Below are 15,957 nucleotides of genomic sequence, written 5' to 3' on the forward strand. Positions count from 1 at the left end.
ATGATATTGCAGATCATTGCTGCAGTTTTATACTCAAGCAAGATCTTTCATCATTATTTTCTACTTTACGAATAAATAACCCAATTTCTGCACAAATGATATTTTCAGACACCACGCCTATTGATACAGTAGAATATAGGTATACATAGCCGTACATAATCACCCCCACCCCCCCCCCCCCATCTCATCCTACACTCGGAAATTGGACATTAAGGCGCCAAAATTTGTGTTTCTTCAGTTGTTCTAAAGTGATCACTGATGAGTAATAGCTTTTTCAACCAGTTCGAAGCCGGACTCATTCCACTTCCACTACACATATAGACTACAATAGTTGTAACTTGTACAGTATAGTATAATGATTTCTTTTCTTTGTACATATTAGGCCTAGGCTATCGTCATGGGGTTCGCACTCAAAAATATGTCTTTATATTATATCCTGTGAACATATAGGAACTATGCATAAGAACTATAAAAAAAACCTCAAAACATTGAAGTAATGTTATTTTATGCAAGATTGCAGCTACAGGCTAGGTTCACATGAAGCACAGCCGCCTGTGGACTAATGCAGTGGTCATATTAATGGATGGTTCATGATCCAAACGGCATTCACGATTCGCTGAATGTTCGTGAATCACGAAGGCATTCAGAAATTCACAGGCACATTTTAATACAAATGCAGTGGCCGGTGTCGGCACTTTATCAATAATGTTCAAAACGACGCAAATGTTTGTACCATAGGCTAGGCCCCATCCTTGACTATGAATCTTAGTCCACAGACGGCTGTGACGTCATGAAAGCAACCCCCCCCCCCCTCGGCCCTCTGTCTTTGATCGAAGGCAAAAATATAAGTCCAACAAACAGTGTTTTATAAGATATTGCTCCAATGTCATGAAAGCTGCTTGGAAACTGTACACAAACGTTGCACAGTTGACGTACACACATAGTAACACGCAACGTACGTTATGGCTACTGATACACGTAAACCAGAGCACGTATAAACAATGGCAAGATCAGGAGAAATGTTTCCCACTCGTCACTTGGTAACGGTGGCGGATGAATATATTTCGCGGCTTGGTTGGTAGCAGGTTTAGTCTGGAAACTAGCGAAGATAACTATATTTCAAACTGAAAAACATCTTAGATGATTATTTTTTAATCGAGGAGTTCCTTTACAAGAAGCTATTTTCAATATTTTGACACCGATGCGAATATACCTTAGAACTATTTTCACAAGCATTGCGCATGTATATTTGAGAAGGTTGTGGAGAGTCCATAATAAACAACATGGCGGACAGTGTGAAGACTCTAGACACAGATTATCAACGAATATCGAGTCGTCCGTCAGGACGAATACACAAAGGTAAACAGTGTTATATATTTAAATTTATAAGATTACTTTTGTCCTTAATGAAAACCGTTTATGTCTAGCTTGTCATCGTTATGTTCCATGTAAGCTCTGACTTCATACACCACCACTGGACTACGAAAGTTCTGTGTACGTATGTAGTGCCACTATGACCCAGTCTAGAAGAGGCCAAGAGCCCCCCCCCCCCAGCTCGGACTACAAACACGATTAGAACATACTGGTCAGTCTACAAGATAGTTGTAGAGTGTTTGAATCCTGATACAAGGACATATATACGTGTGCAAATAATATATTTTTTCAACCTAAACTCTAAATAAATGAAATATGGACAATGGAAATGACACTGTCTATCCCCTGGGACACTCCCTTCCCAATCCAGTGTAATCTAAAAATACAAATGTAGTACACATTTACCAAGGGGATATTCTTTATGTATACTAGATTACTGTTTCATACAAATGCAATGAGAATGATGACTGTGACAGGAGTGACATGCTTATTTACATCACAATTCACATGGCTTCTTTGTATGTAAATGGCAGGTTTTGGTAGAGATCTCGAGAGTCACAGTGCTATTACAGATTTGTTTTGTTAGATCAATGAATGTATTTATTAGTGACAACTTCTTGTAGGAATGTGAAGGGCCTCCAGAATTGTAGTAAATTTTTGCAACATGATTTTCAAAAGAAAACATAAAAATGTACAAAAGATTTACATGCATGTAGTTACAATCTATCAAGTCTTGCTGCTAGACCCCTCAGGCTATTCTGCTTACTGTGAAAAGACATTGACAGAATGTCGCTAGTGAGGGTGATAGTGTTTGCCCTCAATAGGGAACTTGCAAACCCGCCATGTTGAATGTTGCATCATGGGAAATGTGATAATAAATAGTATTCAATTAGTATTATAAACAATATTGTTACATTGTTTGTAACCACAAATAGCCAATTCATACTTACCCTGACCATTGTGGGAGGTTTATTTTATCGGTAGCTCCAGATTAGGTATTGCGATAACCACAGATAATCCCATAGTCCTTTGCATCTGAGCATGCTCAGTCTGGATGGCAAGTTCCCTATTGCACCTTTCAGAAAGCCTGAGGTCTAGCAGCTAGAGTGACAGTCAGCTAGACTACAATCTATCCTACTACTGTACTTGTTGTTGTGTATGTGGCAGCTTACAGTTTCACTATTCAGGACACTTCAAGTCTAGCACTTACCTACAAGATTGTAATTTCACTAGGCTGCTTTACAGCAATTAATGGTGACATATGCTACTCAGCAATATTTCTGTGAGAGTGCAAAATAAGTTCTTCAGACCGACTGATGATTTGATGACAGGTGGTTGACAATCATATCTAAATTATAAATTATAAATTTCTGTTATTCCCTTTTTTTCAGGTCATGGTGTCACAGCAGCATCATCATCAATACCTAGCAAGTATCAAACTATTGTTATTGATAACTCAGAAAGGAAAGGATTTTTATCTAGATCAAGAAGATTTCATGATGATGTTGAGGTGGTAAGTGAATTATGCCATAAACACTGGCAAAGTATATAGAGTGATAGTCCATTGTGTGTTGAATAGACATTACCAAAGTGTTGCGCCCTCTAGTGGCAAAGTAGTAATAGTTGTATATATATATATATTAATACTAACGTGTTATGCCCTCCATTTACACTGAGTGATTGTTTGTATCATTACTATCAAGACAATATCTCCATTACACTGGTCACTGTGTTTTCATAATGAAGTCAAGGAGAAAGTTGGGTGGGGTAAGGACTCAAACCTGAATCCTACAAGTGCTAGGCAGATGCACTATGAGTTTTGCCACCCAGGCTTATATCCACTGACCCTTATCACACTTCCCTCCCTTCTCTCTTTGGGGAAACCCCCCTTAAACCTCAAGCTGCAACCCTGCAAGGGCTGTGTACTGACAGACACACTCCAGTTTACCTTGTCACCCAATGCAGCAGAGAAAGAGAAACCTGGCTGGGGTCAGAACTTGAACTAGACAGGCTACCAACTATGCTCCCCAGGCTGACATCCATTAACACTACCATACTAAGGTTGCTTTTAGCAAATATTATGTTACTAATTGCAAACAATATCTATCATAAACTACACACAAAAATGTCTATTGTGACTCAGTTCTGTTGGTGCCATGTGTGTCAGACTTTTTGATATATGTAATTTATTTTCAGACGGAAAACCCCGGACCAGGAACGTATGGACACTGGAAATCTGGTGTTGTTATGAACACATCATCTCTTTCCAAGAAAGGCATGGGAGTAGGATTTGTATCTAAGGTAATGTCAAGTGATGTAGATAATATTTTGAATGGATGGTCACTGAATTGATGTAGGCTGTCATAGCTGTGAGGGGGTTGGGTTTGATGGGGTGTGAGGGGATGTGAAACTCATGTTTAATTTTTTAAACTTAGGATTTTTTCAATGGGTTTCACATGCAAGTACTTTCCAATATATGATAGCTGTCATACTGCCATTATAGCCAGAAGACTGGTAACTATTATCTACATCACTGATAGTTTACATTTTGTATCTGTCAGATTTTATACTGATGGACAAGATGACTCGTTCTAAGTTGTTAATCATTTCGTTTCATTAATTTTATCATTAAATCCAGTTTATCCCCGCTTGTAGTTTGTTGTTTACAAACGTCTATGGTAGAAAGAAAATTAAGGGACAGGTCAGAGGTCATGGGTTAAAGTTCAATTTCAAGAAGACAGGGAAATAGAAAACTGCATTGTATCATTTCAAGTCTGGTAAACTAATTATATTTATGTCTGATGTCATGATACTGTGATAGGCTGTATGCTGAGTTCCCATTGTATGATCACGAGTGTACCCTCTAATGATCACGAAATTTTGTTGTGGGTCAAAATGATAAAAACTGGCATTTCTTGTGAGTCACCACATAGTAAGAGATAGGGGAACACCAAATTTTGGGGGTCATTAGAAATTGTGTGCATCAGTGGCACATCAGATTGGTTTAGAGGGCACACTGGTCAGCACATAGTAAGAGATAGGGGAACACCAAATTTTGGTGGGTCATTAGAAATTGTGTGCGTCAGTGGCACGTCAGATTGGCTTAGAGGGCATATTGATGATCACACTCATATCATATCTAAGATGTGTTCTGTAATCACTCTTTATGTAAGTCAACCAGTTCTGATACAGTACATTTTGTACATTCACACCTACTGCAATGACTGTTCTGTAACTATATTATTGTTTATTTTTATATGTAGGTGCCAAGAGCTAGAAGACAGAAAAGAACAATAGGACCAGGTCCAGCAAAGTATGGACTCCCTAGTGTACTGCAGAGTAAATCTGATTTCAATAAAGCCACAACAACGAGTTGTTTTTCTCTTCCCTTAGCAACCAATCCTAGAGATAATAAAATTAAACAACCCGCTCCTAACACATATAATGTAAGTACATATACATTGTCTAGTGGTGGAATTGGCCATTGCAGACTGCAAACAGGAAATTGAGAATACAGCGCCCTTGCTCAAATTGAGGGAATTCTCACCTCATAGTACCATTTCTTAAGAGCTTTGTTCCATGTATTCTGTAGAAGTGTAAATCAGAGATGTTTTTTGCATTGTTCAGACATCGAGAAAAGCAGCAGTGCTCTATGATTAACCAGGTAACCTATGGAGGCTATACCATGTATACCCCCAAGGTACACACAGACAGGAAGTAGAGTGCCACCATGGCAAATTTTGGAAAGGCCAATTCTAAAGAGTGTTCACATTGGACAAAAAGGGTCCACTCAGGTCTTTGTCAGACTGAAACAGGTTGAACAGTTTAGGTCAGCACAAGGAAATGTTTTGTCCTGGGTCAAGAGGGGGTTAGCCATTAAGAGGCAAGGAAATATTTAGCCAAATCCAAACTTGTGAATAAAGAATAAATTTGGGTTGATTCATTATCCATTGGATGCCTACAGTGTTAACCACTACATGGTTACATCAGCAGAAATAGCAGCATTGTGATCGAATCAGAGTATTGCAGGATTGTCTAACTATGGATGTAAATTTATATTTTAACTCACCTTGCAGGTAAATAGAAATATAGTAGAGAAACACTATGGAAGCCAAGTTCAGGCGTCATTTAAATCCACATCAAAACGAGTTGACTTCAACCCAGCAAGAGACAACTTTCCAGCCCCAAGTAAGTATACACATTTTGAATTTAGACAGGACTGCCAGTGTAGCAGAATAGTAATAAGGGACTGTAACCATTGAAATAAAGTTAGAGAATACTAATGCACAATGTTGCAAAGGTAGATAAATTTGTACAAAATTGTATCAAAGTTAGAAGGGACTACACAAATCCAGAATTGTTGCAGTTCTGATGTGTGACCATCAATTCATGTGTATAGATTCGGAAACGCCACCTTTTCATACAGTGTAAAGAATGGAGTCAATGTATGGGGCTGCTTTCATGACAAGTGTGTATTTGTAACACTTTTATATGATTTATACTAGTATTATATTCCATATGTAAATTCCAGAATCCAAGAAACATTTGGATATAATATTTTTTGATTGTATTACAGGTCAATATGATGTGAATGATAAGTTAACTAAAGACTCACCAAGAGTTCCTCTTAGTAGTTTTAAATCAACAACAGTTAGGAAAATGGCAGGAACACCACCAGCAGTAAGTATATAGTGTCTGTAGTCTTTATTTATTAGTAGTTGAATAATTTACAACATGCAGCAAAATAGCTGGTTTACCAAGGTCATACCTTTCTCGTGGCCAGCTGGTAATGTCATAGTCAGTAAGGTATGCCATGACGGGGCACCCTCACACATTGGGCTACCCGGTGAGGGCAGCATGATATGATGTATCTTGGGGACGATCGCACAATGCTGCACAAGCTCAATAAATGAACTTCCTTTATTTAGGATAAACCCCCTCCCCCAAACGAACATTCACAAGTGTAACATCAACACATTTATATATGATGTAAAACATGATGAAACTTGTAGCAGTCACATCACTACGATCGATGCATGGTAAAACATGATGGTAAACACATTAAAATACTACTGGAAACCTAGCAACGTATCTCACATTAGAAGTAAACTTTAATCAATTTATCAACATCTCAGTAGTAAATACAGAACCTGTTATCATTGAAGGTGTGGAAGTTTTTGATATTTGGTTAGAAGTGCGAAAATGAAGTTCAGCAATCGCATTGACTCCAGACCCCCTCCCCTAAACGAACGAAGCTTGTGTGTAATTGAGCGATTGTCCCTTACAGTCTAGTAATGTCACTATGTGAAGTAGTGTACAGCTAAACCATATAAGGGTTGTCACTTTGCATTTAATCCAATCTATGTTAATAGCATTCATATATACATACATGAAAGTTGATTGATTTAATGATTTCTACAGAACCCTGGTCCTGGACATTACAAACCCTTTGAAGCTGCTGAGTTAGCAAATAAACAGATCTTACCGTAAGTACCATTTTAATATTAATTAATGTCTTTGTATCTTTATTTCTGTGGTAAATGAGTACAAAAAGATTGAATTTGACAAAAGTTCATTATTTTACACTCTCCTGATTGTTGACAAGCTCAATTCCATTCCATGTCTTTTAAGTCCCATGGGCAAGGCTGGAGGAGAGTTCTATGTTGGGTCCCATTGGCTCAATGAACACTATATAATGTATTGATTTTGTCATTATACACTTATTACATTATCAAGTAGACATGGTGAATGCCATTTGATGTCTTGATTTTACTATTTTATGCATTTCTTACATTATTGTCAAAACTTTGTCTGAATTCCTCATGACGTTATTGAGTAAACAGTTTCCAGCATGTTCGCCACTGTGTGTTAGTTACCAATTTTTGTTCATTGTTTATTTATGTCGACAGACGTAAGCATTACCTGTGTATATCAGCTCCTGCTATGCCTTTGCCACCACCATTACCAGAACCCGGACCTGGTAGTTATGATGTAGTAGATTACCAAGGACCTAGTAAACATTATATGTCTAGTGCTGTCTTTGTATCTAATACCAGTAGATGGACTGGTGAGGTTAGGAATGTTGAAGTACCAGGACCTGGTAAGTTAATAACGGTAGATTTGTATGACTGGGGGTGGGCGGGGTGGGAGGTACTCTGCTGGATAATTAGTACAGGTGTACGCCTGGTGGAACCAAATTACAAGCACAAATGCTAAATAAAGAAAAAAAGGAGTAAAAAGTCTAGAGTTCAGCCAACAGCTACATGTAGGAGTTAAGTATCTACATTCTGCCTGAAAACACGATAGGAGGCAATATTTGAAAATTTGATTAATAGGCTACCTGGAAACTACATTGTCCAAAGTATGGAATAAGGAGGCAAAACCTCTGGATAGTGCTGTTGGTGAAAGTTTTAGGACCTGGTCACCTAATAGCCATTTTGTTTGTGTGATATTGCTGTTTGGGAGATATTTTATGCCCTAAGTTGATAAGTATAATTTTTGTGTGCAAAACTGTTGTAGGAAATTTCCATAGCTGTAATGGATTAATAGCTATAATGTTACATGAATGTAATGGGAGGGGGAAGAGAGCAAATACACCTGTATTTATATCATGTGTTTACATATGTACATGTGTGTGTCCACACATATAACTTTTAAATGTAGGGCTCTTCATGCGTTTTTGAGAAATGCTCAAAGTTCCAATAATTGGACAGTTAATAGCCATAGTAATATTTTTGATGTATTAGCCTTACATTGCATCTGTTTTGAGACTACTTTAAAAGTGGACCATTGTGAATATTTAACAAGGCTGTAAAAGTCAGTTATTTTCATGACGTCTTTGGTGTGTTTCATTACAGCAACGTACAGACCAGATGATGTCACTGGTAAACAGTCATTCTTCTATAATGCACAAAATAGATGGATTTAGTAGAACGCATAGAGTGACAGACTGTTCTGTGATTTATGTTACTATTACTGAGGACGTCTTCCTGTCTTTTAAATCCGTCCATGGAAACATTTACTTGACTGGACTTGTCATCTGTACTTGGTCTTAGAAGAAGAACAAAGACACGGGAAGACATTGATGTTGTTACCCTGTAAATTACATTTATTTCCTGTATATATTGTATATTTCTAAATTGTTGATACAAAGAATTATTTGACAACATTCAGTAGCTACAAAATATTAATTGTGTATAATAAAGACTTTTGTAAAAGTTAAGTACACAAGACCGGTCTGTTTCTATGACAACACCTGCATTGTTTTTATAGCGCCTGCTTTCTTGTGTGGAATAACGTGCCTCTATCATACATCAGTAAATGAAATGAAATTTAAAATGAAAACTAAATTCATCAACAAGTAGGTGTGAAGTATGTACAGTTATATGTACAACAGTTTGTGATACCAGAGTCTTTGATAAAGTACAAATTCTACATTTCATTTATTTTTTGCTTGATTAACCCATGGTCTTTGCATTCTTGCAAGCCAGAGCACACATTTCTGCTGAAGCAATGGAATAAGTAACCTCTTGGTGGGTACGTTTTGGAAGGTGTCGTAAAGACGCCTGTGGTTTACGACATTGGGTCTTTGTTACTGATTCACTAAATGAAATTTATCACTAATCCAAATACAAATGCAGAGTGCAAGGCAAAAAGAATGTAGTAAATGTGATGTCATCACCAAAAGTTTTCCCATATACCCTTGCAGGAAATCCCCAAAATAGCAGCATGTATGATGAGTGCAGTTGAGATTCTTTACAAGATTTCAAAGTTTAATAACTTACTGAAGTGCTATTTTATCACCCAAAATAATATATATAAGTTGATAGCAGTAATCAATACAAGTGTACTAAAGGCAGAAATAGTCTGACTGGACTTTTCATTTGAAAACATGCTATTTTGCCATTATTTCAGATAGGAATGTACAGGATACTAGTAGTTGCTAGGCAACTGAAGCTAAATATTGCCAATGGGAAATATATATGAAAAAGTAGTACCTCATCAAAATTGTTATTTTTTGCAAGACATTCTCATATTTTGGCAATTTAAACAGATGAAAATAATAATAATAATAATTACATTACAAATTTCAATACACAAACACCGTCATATAAACATTCACTTAGCATGTAGTGCAAATATCACAGCCCAAATATTAGCATTTTCATCTCCGGACTGGGATGTTATCTGCCTTCTCTATGTATGGCAGATTACTATCAGATCCTATGATGCAAAATCATATTAGGTGAGTGTAGTGTCCATGTTTTTGCTAAGATTTGGGAACCCCAGAAACAGAAAGAGGAAATATGGGAAACTGGCCGTTCCCAATACATTGTACCATAATTTTGGTGTGGGTAAAATGACTTGGGAACACAGATAGATTTACCTTCTTACCACCCCTGACAAAGCACTGACTTTTCTTCATTGGTTCAATTGTAAGATTTCTTGCAGTGTAGTCTGTCCAGTAAACTCTCATCCTATAGTGTCAGTGAAATCACACACCACAAGAGGCTTAGGTGTGCATTTGACATGAAATTTATAGTTTATCTATGTCTACCTATAGCATGGCGAAGACTGCCAAACAAGACTCATAGAGAGAGTTTCCAAGTGATCAAATTTTTGATATGGTCCACCTGGAGCAGGAGTCTAACTCATCTTTACTAGTAGTAATTCAAAGCTCACTTCAAAATACTGTTTGTTTACTGGGGAACACCACTCCAGGAAATACTTCTACTTCTACTTCTATACTGTGTAAACATCTGAAAGGATTATCATCCCACAGAGACAGTTCATAAAGTAATGATTCCTGAGAGTCCATTTCATGAAATTACATAATAATCATAATGTTATTTTTTATATGGTGCTTTCCCACTCTGTGTTTAAAGCACTTTACAATTATTACCCCTGGCCCACATCTATACATGAGAGATGTTTTACACTGAATGGATGAGGCACTAGGGAGTCATGAATATTCATTGTTCAACCATGAATATATTATTTCTGCTGACTCCCATGATGCAATGGCCCACAGCAAAGATACCTTACAATGCACAAGATCACTTGATATTTCTCTGAAATTGCAGGTGATTGTAAAATCATGAAAGGAATATCCAGAACCATCATTTATGAAAATGCTTGTATTTTTTGTGATGCGTTCCCCTTTAATATTCACCCTTCTGAATCTACTTATTGTTCATTAAACAAATTACAAGTGAAATAGATTCAACAGTGTGAACAAGCAAAATAAAAATTCATTTATTTTAAGTGACTAGGTATTAAAAGACCATTGTCATGCTTCACCTTTAAACTAAGCAGATATATAAAGTAGATAGAATAGTACACGCTGTAAATCCTCTTATTGTCCAGGGGATATAAAGATAAACCTATAGAAATAAATATGACCACAAAGCTAAACCTTGAACTGACAATCTGGGTGCTCATAGCACACTTAAATCTTACATACTTTTTTTTATATATTATTCATTCTCGCAAGCCAGAGCACGTATTTCTGCTGACGCAAAGAAACGTTTTGGACAGTGCCGTAAAAGGCTTGTGGTTTATGATGGGGATATTATAGTATACTCGTACGCACATGCTTTGTTAAAAGTGCAAAATCTGTAGACAATACAGTCCCTAGAATTTAATAAAATCATCAGTGTTGGAATTAATATTATTCTCGAAGTTGTTACCCTGTATTTTACATGCTTTAATACAAGACCTTAAAGTACAGGAATACATATTGAAGATCGTGACAGGAAAAATGAAATTTTGAAAACCCATTTTTTGTTTCAAGAGTCACTACTCTATGAACTTTAAAACTCTTTGCACTTGAGACAGTCTTTAAACTGACTTTGACTTATCATGTTATCCTTCGACAAATCAAAATGTTAATTTATGACCAGTATCATAAATAAGTACCCCATATTATTGATGGTAAAAATGAATTATTAATAATCTTTTCTGTAATTTTGGCCCATGTTTATTCTACTTTACACTGTACATAACTAGCTAGCAAGTAGACAAAATATATTTACATTTTAACAAGGCTAGTTTATTGTCTTCCCAAATCTTTCAATTCAACTGGTGTAACTAATACTTTGAAATTGCTGTGGATTAGCATGAATATTTCAGTGTGACATGGATATACAGAAACCTACTAACGTTTGGCCCCTTGATGACATTTACTATATGTACTCAGCTTGTTGGTTCACAACAGAATTGTGCATGATATTCCCTGTTTGACACGCTTTATTAAATATGTATAATAAGTCACATCAAATGGAATTATAAATTTCTATAAATATGTAAGCTGCCTTATCATATTATATTTGATATGATGATAAGTATTTTCTGTGATAAATATCTGAAGACAGAGACATTCTGATAATTAAACTGTAAATTTAGCAGTTGATAACTTTGACATCTGCATGGCTACACTTTCTTGCTCACTAGTATTCAGGCAAAACGAAAAATAAATGTGTGTTTCCAATAACCCGACCAACCCTAGTTTAAGCTGCCAAACACATTTTTAAAAAAAACATTTAGGACAAAAAAGATAAGAAATTCTTTGTCTTCACATTCACGCTTGTCTGTTTTCTTTCCTTAGTGATGTCTGCAAACTATCACAGAAGGGGTATTCTAACCGACAATTTATTTGGTTTTGGGTCAAGCAATATTTTTTCAACAAATAAAAATTAAAAAGATAAAAATAAATACAAACCAACGTACCCTATTCTCTGAGGCCATGTTATCAGAAGCACACAATTATTTTTTAAGAAGGACACATGAATTGAAATAGCCACAACACTTTCAGTGCATAATTTCAACAACTTCAAATGTGGAAGCAAAGGTTTGTGAATTTTCTTAATCATCCAGGTATGAAGTTAGTAATGGAGTAAGTACAATCTAACCTACTGGACTTGCTGAAAGGAATAAGATGATAGTTGGCTTGAAGGAGCACTCGACAGGACGTGGAAATTATGTCATGCAAAACAACAACATGTCCAGTCAGATGGATCGTAAATACATTAATAGGAAGAAAAGAATCAAGTAAATATTTCGAGGACTTCGTTTCAATGGAGTGTCTTGAAACATCCCAGGAGAGGGGTGTATAAATATTCACTGAAAAAGATAATGACCTAAATTAATATACTATAACTACAGACTGAGATAACCTATGAATTATAATATCATGTACACATGTTAAGATGCATTATCAATCAGCTCTGTCAAGTCATGCAAATCTCCCAAGGATCATGTGTACACTTTGGTTATCATGCTGAAATTAATGGAGGGGGGGACCTAGTTAGATGTAAATGCTCATTGTAGTTATTATTGTTATCATCAGAGACTATTCTAATGAAATCCTACATCTGGCTATTAAAGTGAGGCACATTAAGTATTAAGGATAGCCAATGGGACGGTTTTAGCACTTCTTGGCCAATTTATCTCATATTTATCATAGAACAACCATTCTAATAATTAATAATTAAGTACATGCAGTAGCAATGTTTGTTAAATTTCCTTCAAAATTTGATATATGCCTCACTATATCAACAATTATTAGGAGCTATTGTGACCATATACAATGGCAATATGGAAAAAATACTTGCATGCAATAGTAATAATATCAACTACTGGAATTTGTATGTATTCATTGACATTTATACCTTATTTGCATAAATATGCAAATTCTATGAAAGCTGCCATATACCTACCCACACAGTAGTGGGAAGTTTTGCCTAATAACATGTATATGTAATATTCTCGCAATGGCTCCTTGAGATAAGTACTTGCAATCATACAGATTTATATTTATAGTTTTACATATTAAATTACCCATTTACATAAAAATGCTAACTCTACTGTAGCTGCCATAAGCTATATATGACCATTAGAAGTTTTAGTGTAATCATGTCTTGCTTTCTCCACCCCAAGAGTTTTGTGATCACTGCTCCCAATCATTCATATTGATAATTTTAAATATCTAATTACCTCATTTGCATACACATGCTATTCTGCTGTTCTGCCACATACTATGTCAGATTTTTTGCATTCACTTTATGAGACCAGTATTCCTAATCATGCAGTTTTACATATTGAGAATTTTACATATTCAATTACCTAGTTTACATAAAATATGCAAATTTCTGTCTAGCTACATACCATTAAAGATAGTGGGAAATGTTAGCCTAATTATCTCAATCATAATCAATGACTTCATTTGCATAAATATGCTAACTCTACTGTAGATGTATGAACTGTACGAAGTATTCTTAATTATTCAAACTCAGATCTCATCTATTAAATCTCCATAATCATTTTCATTTAATGAAATAGGCTACTGGCCTTAAAATGATGATTGTTCAAATTGCCTAAACTATATAAAAAAAAAACTTACTTTGTATGATATTGGATATTTAATATATTACAACTGCCTAATTTGTATTGAAATTTCTATGGTTGCCATAGCTGTCATATACAAACTATATCAGAGCACAATGCAGTAAGTGGCTATATATATGATACAGTGATCTGAACAGCGACTTGCTTTGGTCAAGTTATGCTTTATTTTATATAAGCTTACTAAGTGAAACTCCTCGGTAAATATTCTCTTAAAAGGGCTGGACTTCCATCCTTTACTACTTATTTTAGTTGAAAGACAATTGTATTCTGAAGAAGTATACCCATATATTATCTGCTTTTATTATATGAATGCTATTTCTCTATATCTTAAGCAAACCACATTTACTACCAAACCAGAGTGACTATAGAGTTTCAATGAAGTAGCATGATGTTTTGTAAATAATAATAATGATAAATAATAATGTTGGCTTTTATATGGCACTTTCCCACTCTGTGCTTAAAACACAATTATTACCCCTGGCTAGGATCTATATTGGTATAATGACCCTTTATACTTCAACTACATGGGAACATACAATCCATTGCAGCCTTTATCAGCACATAGGATTAAAGCATTCACATTGCAACCTCAATTCTACCAGGTCCATACAGTAGGGTTGACTGAGACACAGTCGTGGTTCAAATCTTTCCACAGAACTTTAGACACTTCAAAACAAATGGCAGTGATATGGGATTGAACATGCAACCTGCAGATTCCAAGCTGGCCATGCTAGCCAATCACCTATCATGACTACACTGCATCACACAGCGGATTTGTTACGAGTTACACAAACAACATCAAGGCACTGGTAGTGCACACACACACACACACACACATGGAATGTTACATTGTATCAGGCTGTGAACACAATTGAACAGTTTTGTGATTGAAATGTTCTTGTTTCATCTGACAGTGAAATTGATTTGTGTTCACAGTGAGACAAGATGTATCATTGTATATGCTTGTGTGACATCAGTGTCTTGCATACATAATTTAGTATCAACAAACGTGTGAAATGTAAAATATAACATCATACTGCCTCATTGAAACTCTACAGTCACTCTGGTTTGGTAGTAACATACTAGACACTTACATTTACATATGCATCAGTGACTATATTGAACATATTATACTGGAAATCAGGAACTGATGCTTTAATAAAGCTTACAACAAAATATATCCCAGAGTTTAATATGAACATGGAAGTCTTTGTAGACTGGCAAGGTCAGATATTTCTTTCCATCTTTTAAGTTTCCAGAGATCGAAATTTTTCAAATAAAAGCAAAATCTCATTTTACAGCGAAATCTCAAAAGTGGTGTTTTTGTGAAAGACATCCGACTACTCATCCTGTCCATCAACCACCTACAATACAGAATACCAGTATTGAATTGCCACTATAAAGTTTGCTATTTTTCATTCATTACTCATGAATAATTAATAAGCAAAATAAATTCTTACTTGTCATTCTAGGAAGTCAAAAGTAACTGTATAAACATCAAATACCAAATACCTAGAAGATCGACATGGGAGATAACCTTTGTTTACTTTTTCTTTTTCTTACAATATGTACATGTACTCTTCAAAATTTCCTATTATAACATCCAAGGAAAATTTAAGTATTTTGATTTCTACTTGATTCGTTTGCCCCTGACAACACCATGTGTGCGTATTAGTGGCAGTATAGTCCTGCTTGCATACGGAGGAATTCGGGACTCGATTCTGACAATTGTCCCTCCCCCTCCAAGTCAGTAATACAGACTCGTGCACCGTCATGTAAGCAGGACTAGAGGCAGTACATCATACGGTGTTTTATATACATCATGGGAACAAAAGCAAGAGGTTGTGGGAGGGGGGGGGGGTGCGCTACATTCCATACAAAATGATTTAAGATATCCCTCAGACTGTTGAATATTGAATTTCCTGATTTACCAAAGCACCTGATATTATCGCTTTATTACCATGGTTACAAATATACCCACCAGTTGGAGGGTCTATGAGTTGCCACACACAGTTCATGCATTACGGCCATCTACAAATTCAGCCTAGCTCATCCTTGGATGCCCACTACAGCAGATTCAGCGCCCTCAACAACTGTACTTTCAGACTCTCTCTTTGGTTGGACGCTTTTAACCTCTGCTGTACACGGAACTGGATCTTCCTGACCAATGGCAACTGT

The 15,957-nt window shown here is 36.0% G+C and overlaps 1 protein-coding gene across 1 annotated transcript; it reads left to right on the forward strand.

Annotated features, from left to right (window-relative positions):
* The first annotated feature begins 1,267 nt into the window (after positions 1 to 1,267).
* On the forward strand, positions 1,268 to 8,575 carry LOC144445574 (O(6)-methylguanine-induced apoptosis 2-like). Its single transcript, XM_078135181.1, has 9 exons — positions 1,268 to 1,359; positions 2,766 to 2,887; positions 3,571 to 3,675; positions 4,638 to 4,820; positions 5,451 to 5,562; positions 5,951 to 6,054; positions 6,796 to 6,860; positions 7,284 to 7,474; positions 8,232 to 8,575. The coding sequence occupies exons 1-9, from the start codon at positions 1,284 to 1,286 to the stop codon at positions 8,300 to 8,302; spliced, it is 1,029 nt and encodes a 342-aa protein (XP_077991307.1). The 5' UTR covers positions 1,268 to 1,283; the 3' UTR covers positions 8,303 to 8,575.
* Positions 8,576 to 15,957: the final 7,382 nt, after the last annotated feature.

The sequence above is a fragment of the Glandiceps talaboti genome, chromosome 14 (assembly GCF_964340395.1).
Source record: "Glandiceps talaboti chromosome 14, keGlaTala1.1, whole genome shotgun sequence".
Classification (NCBI taxonomy): Eukaryota; Metazoa; Hemichordata; class Enteropneusta; family Spengelidae; genus Glandiceps; species Glandiceps talaboti.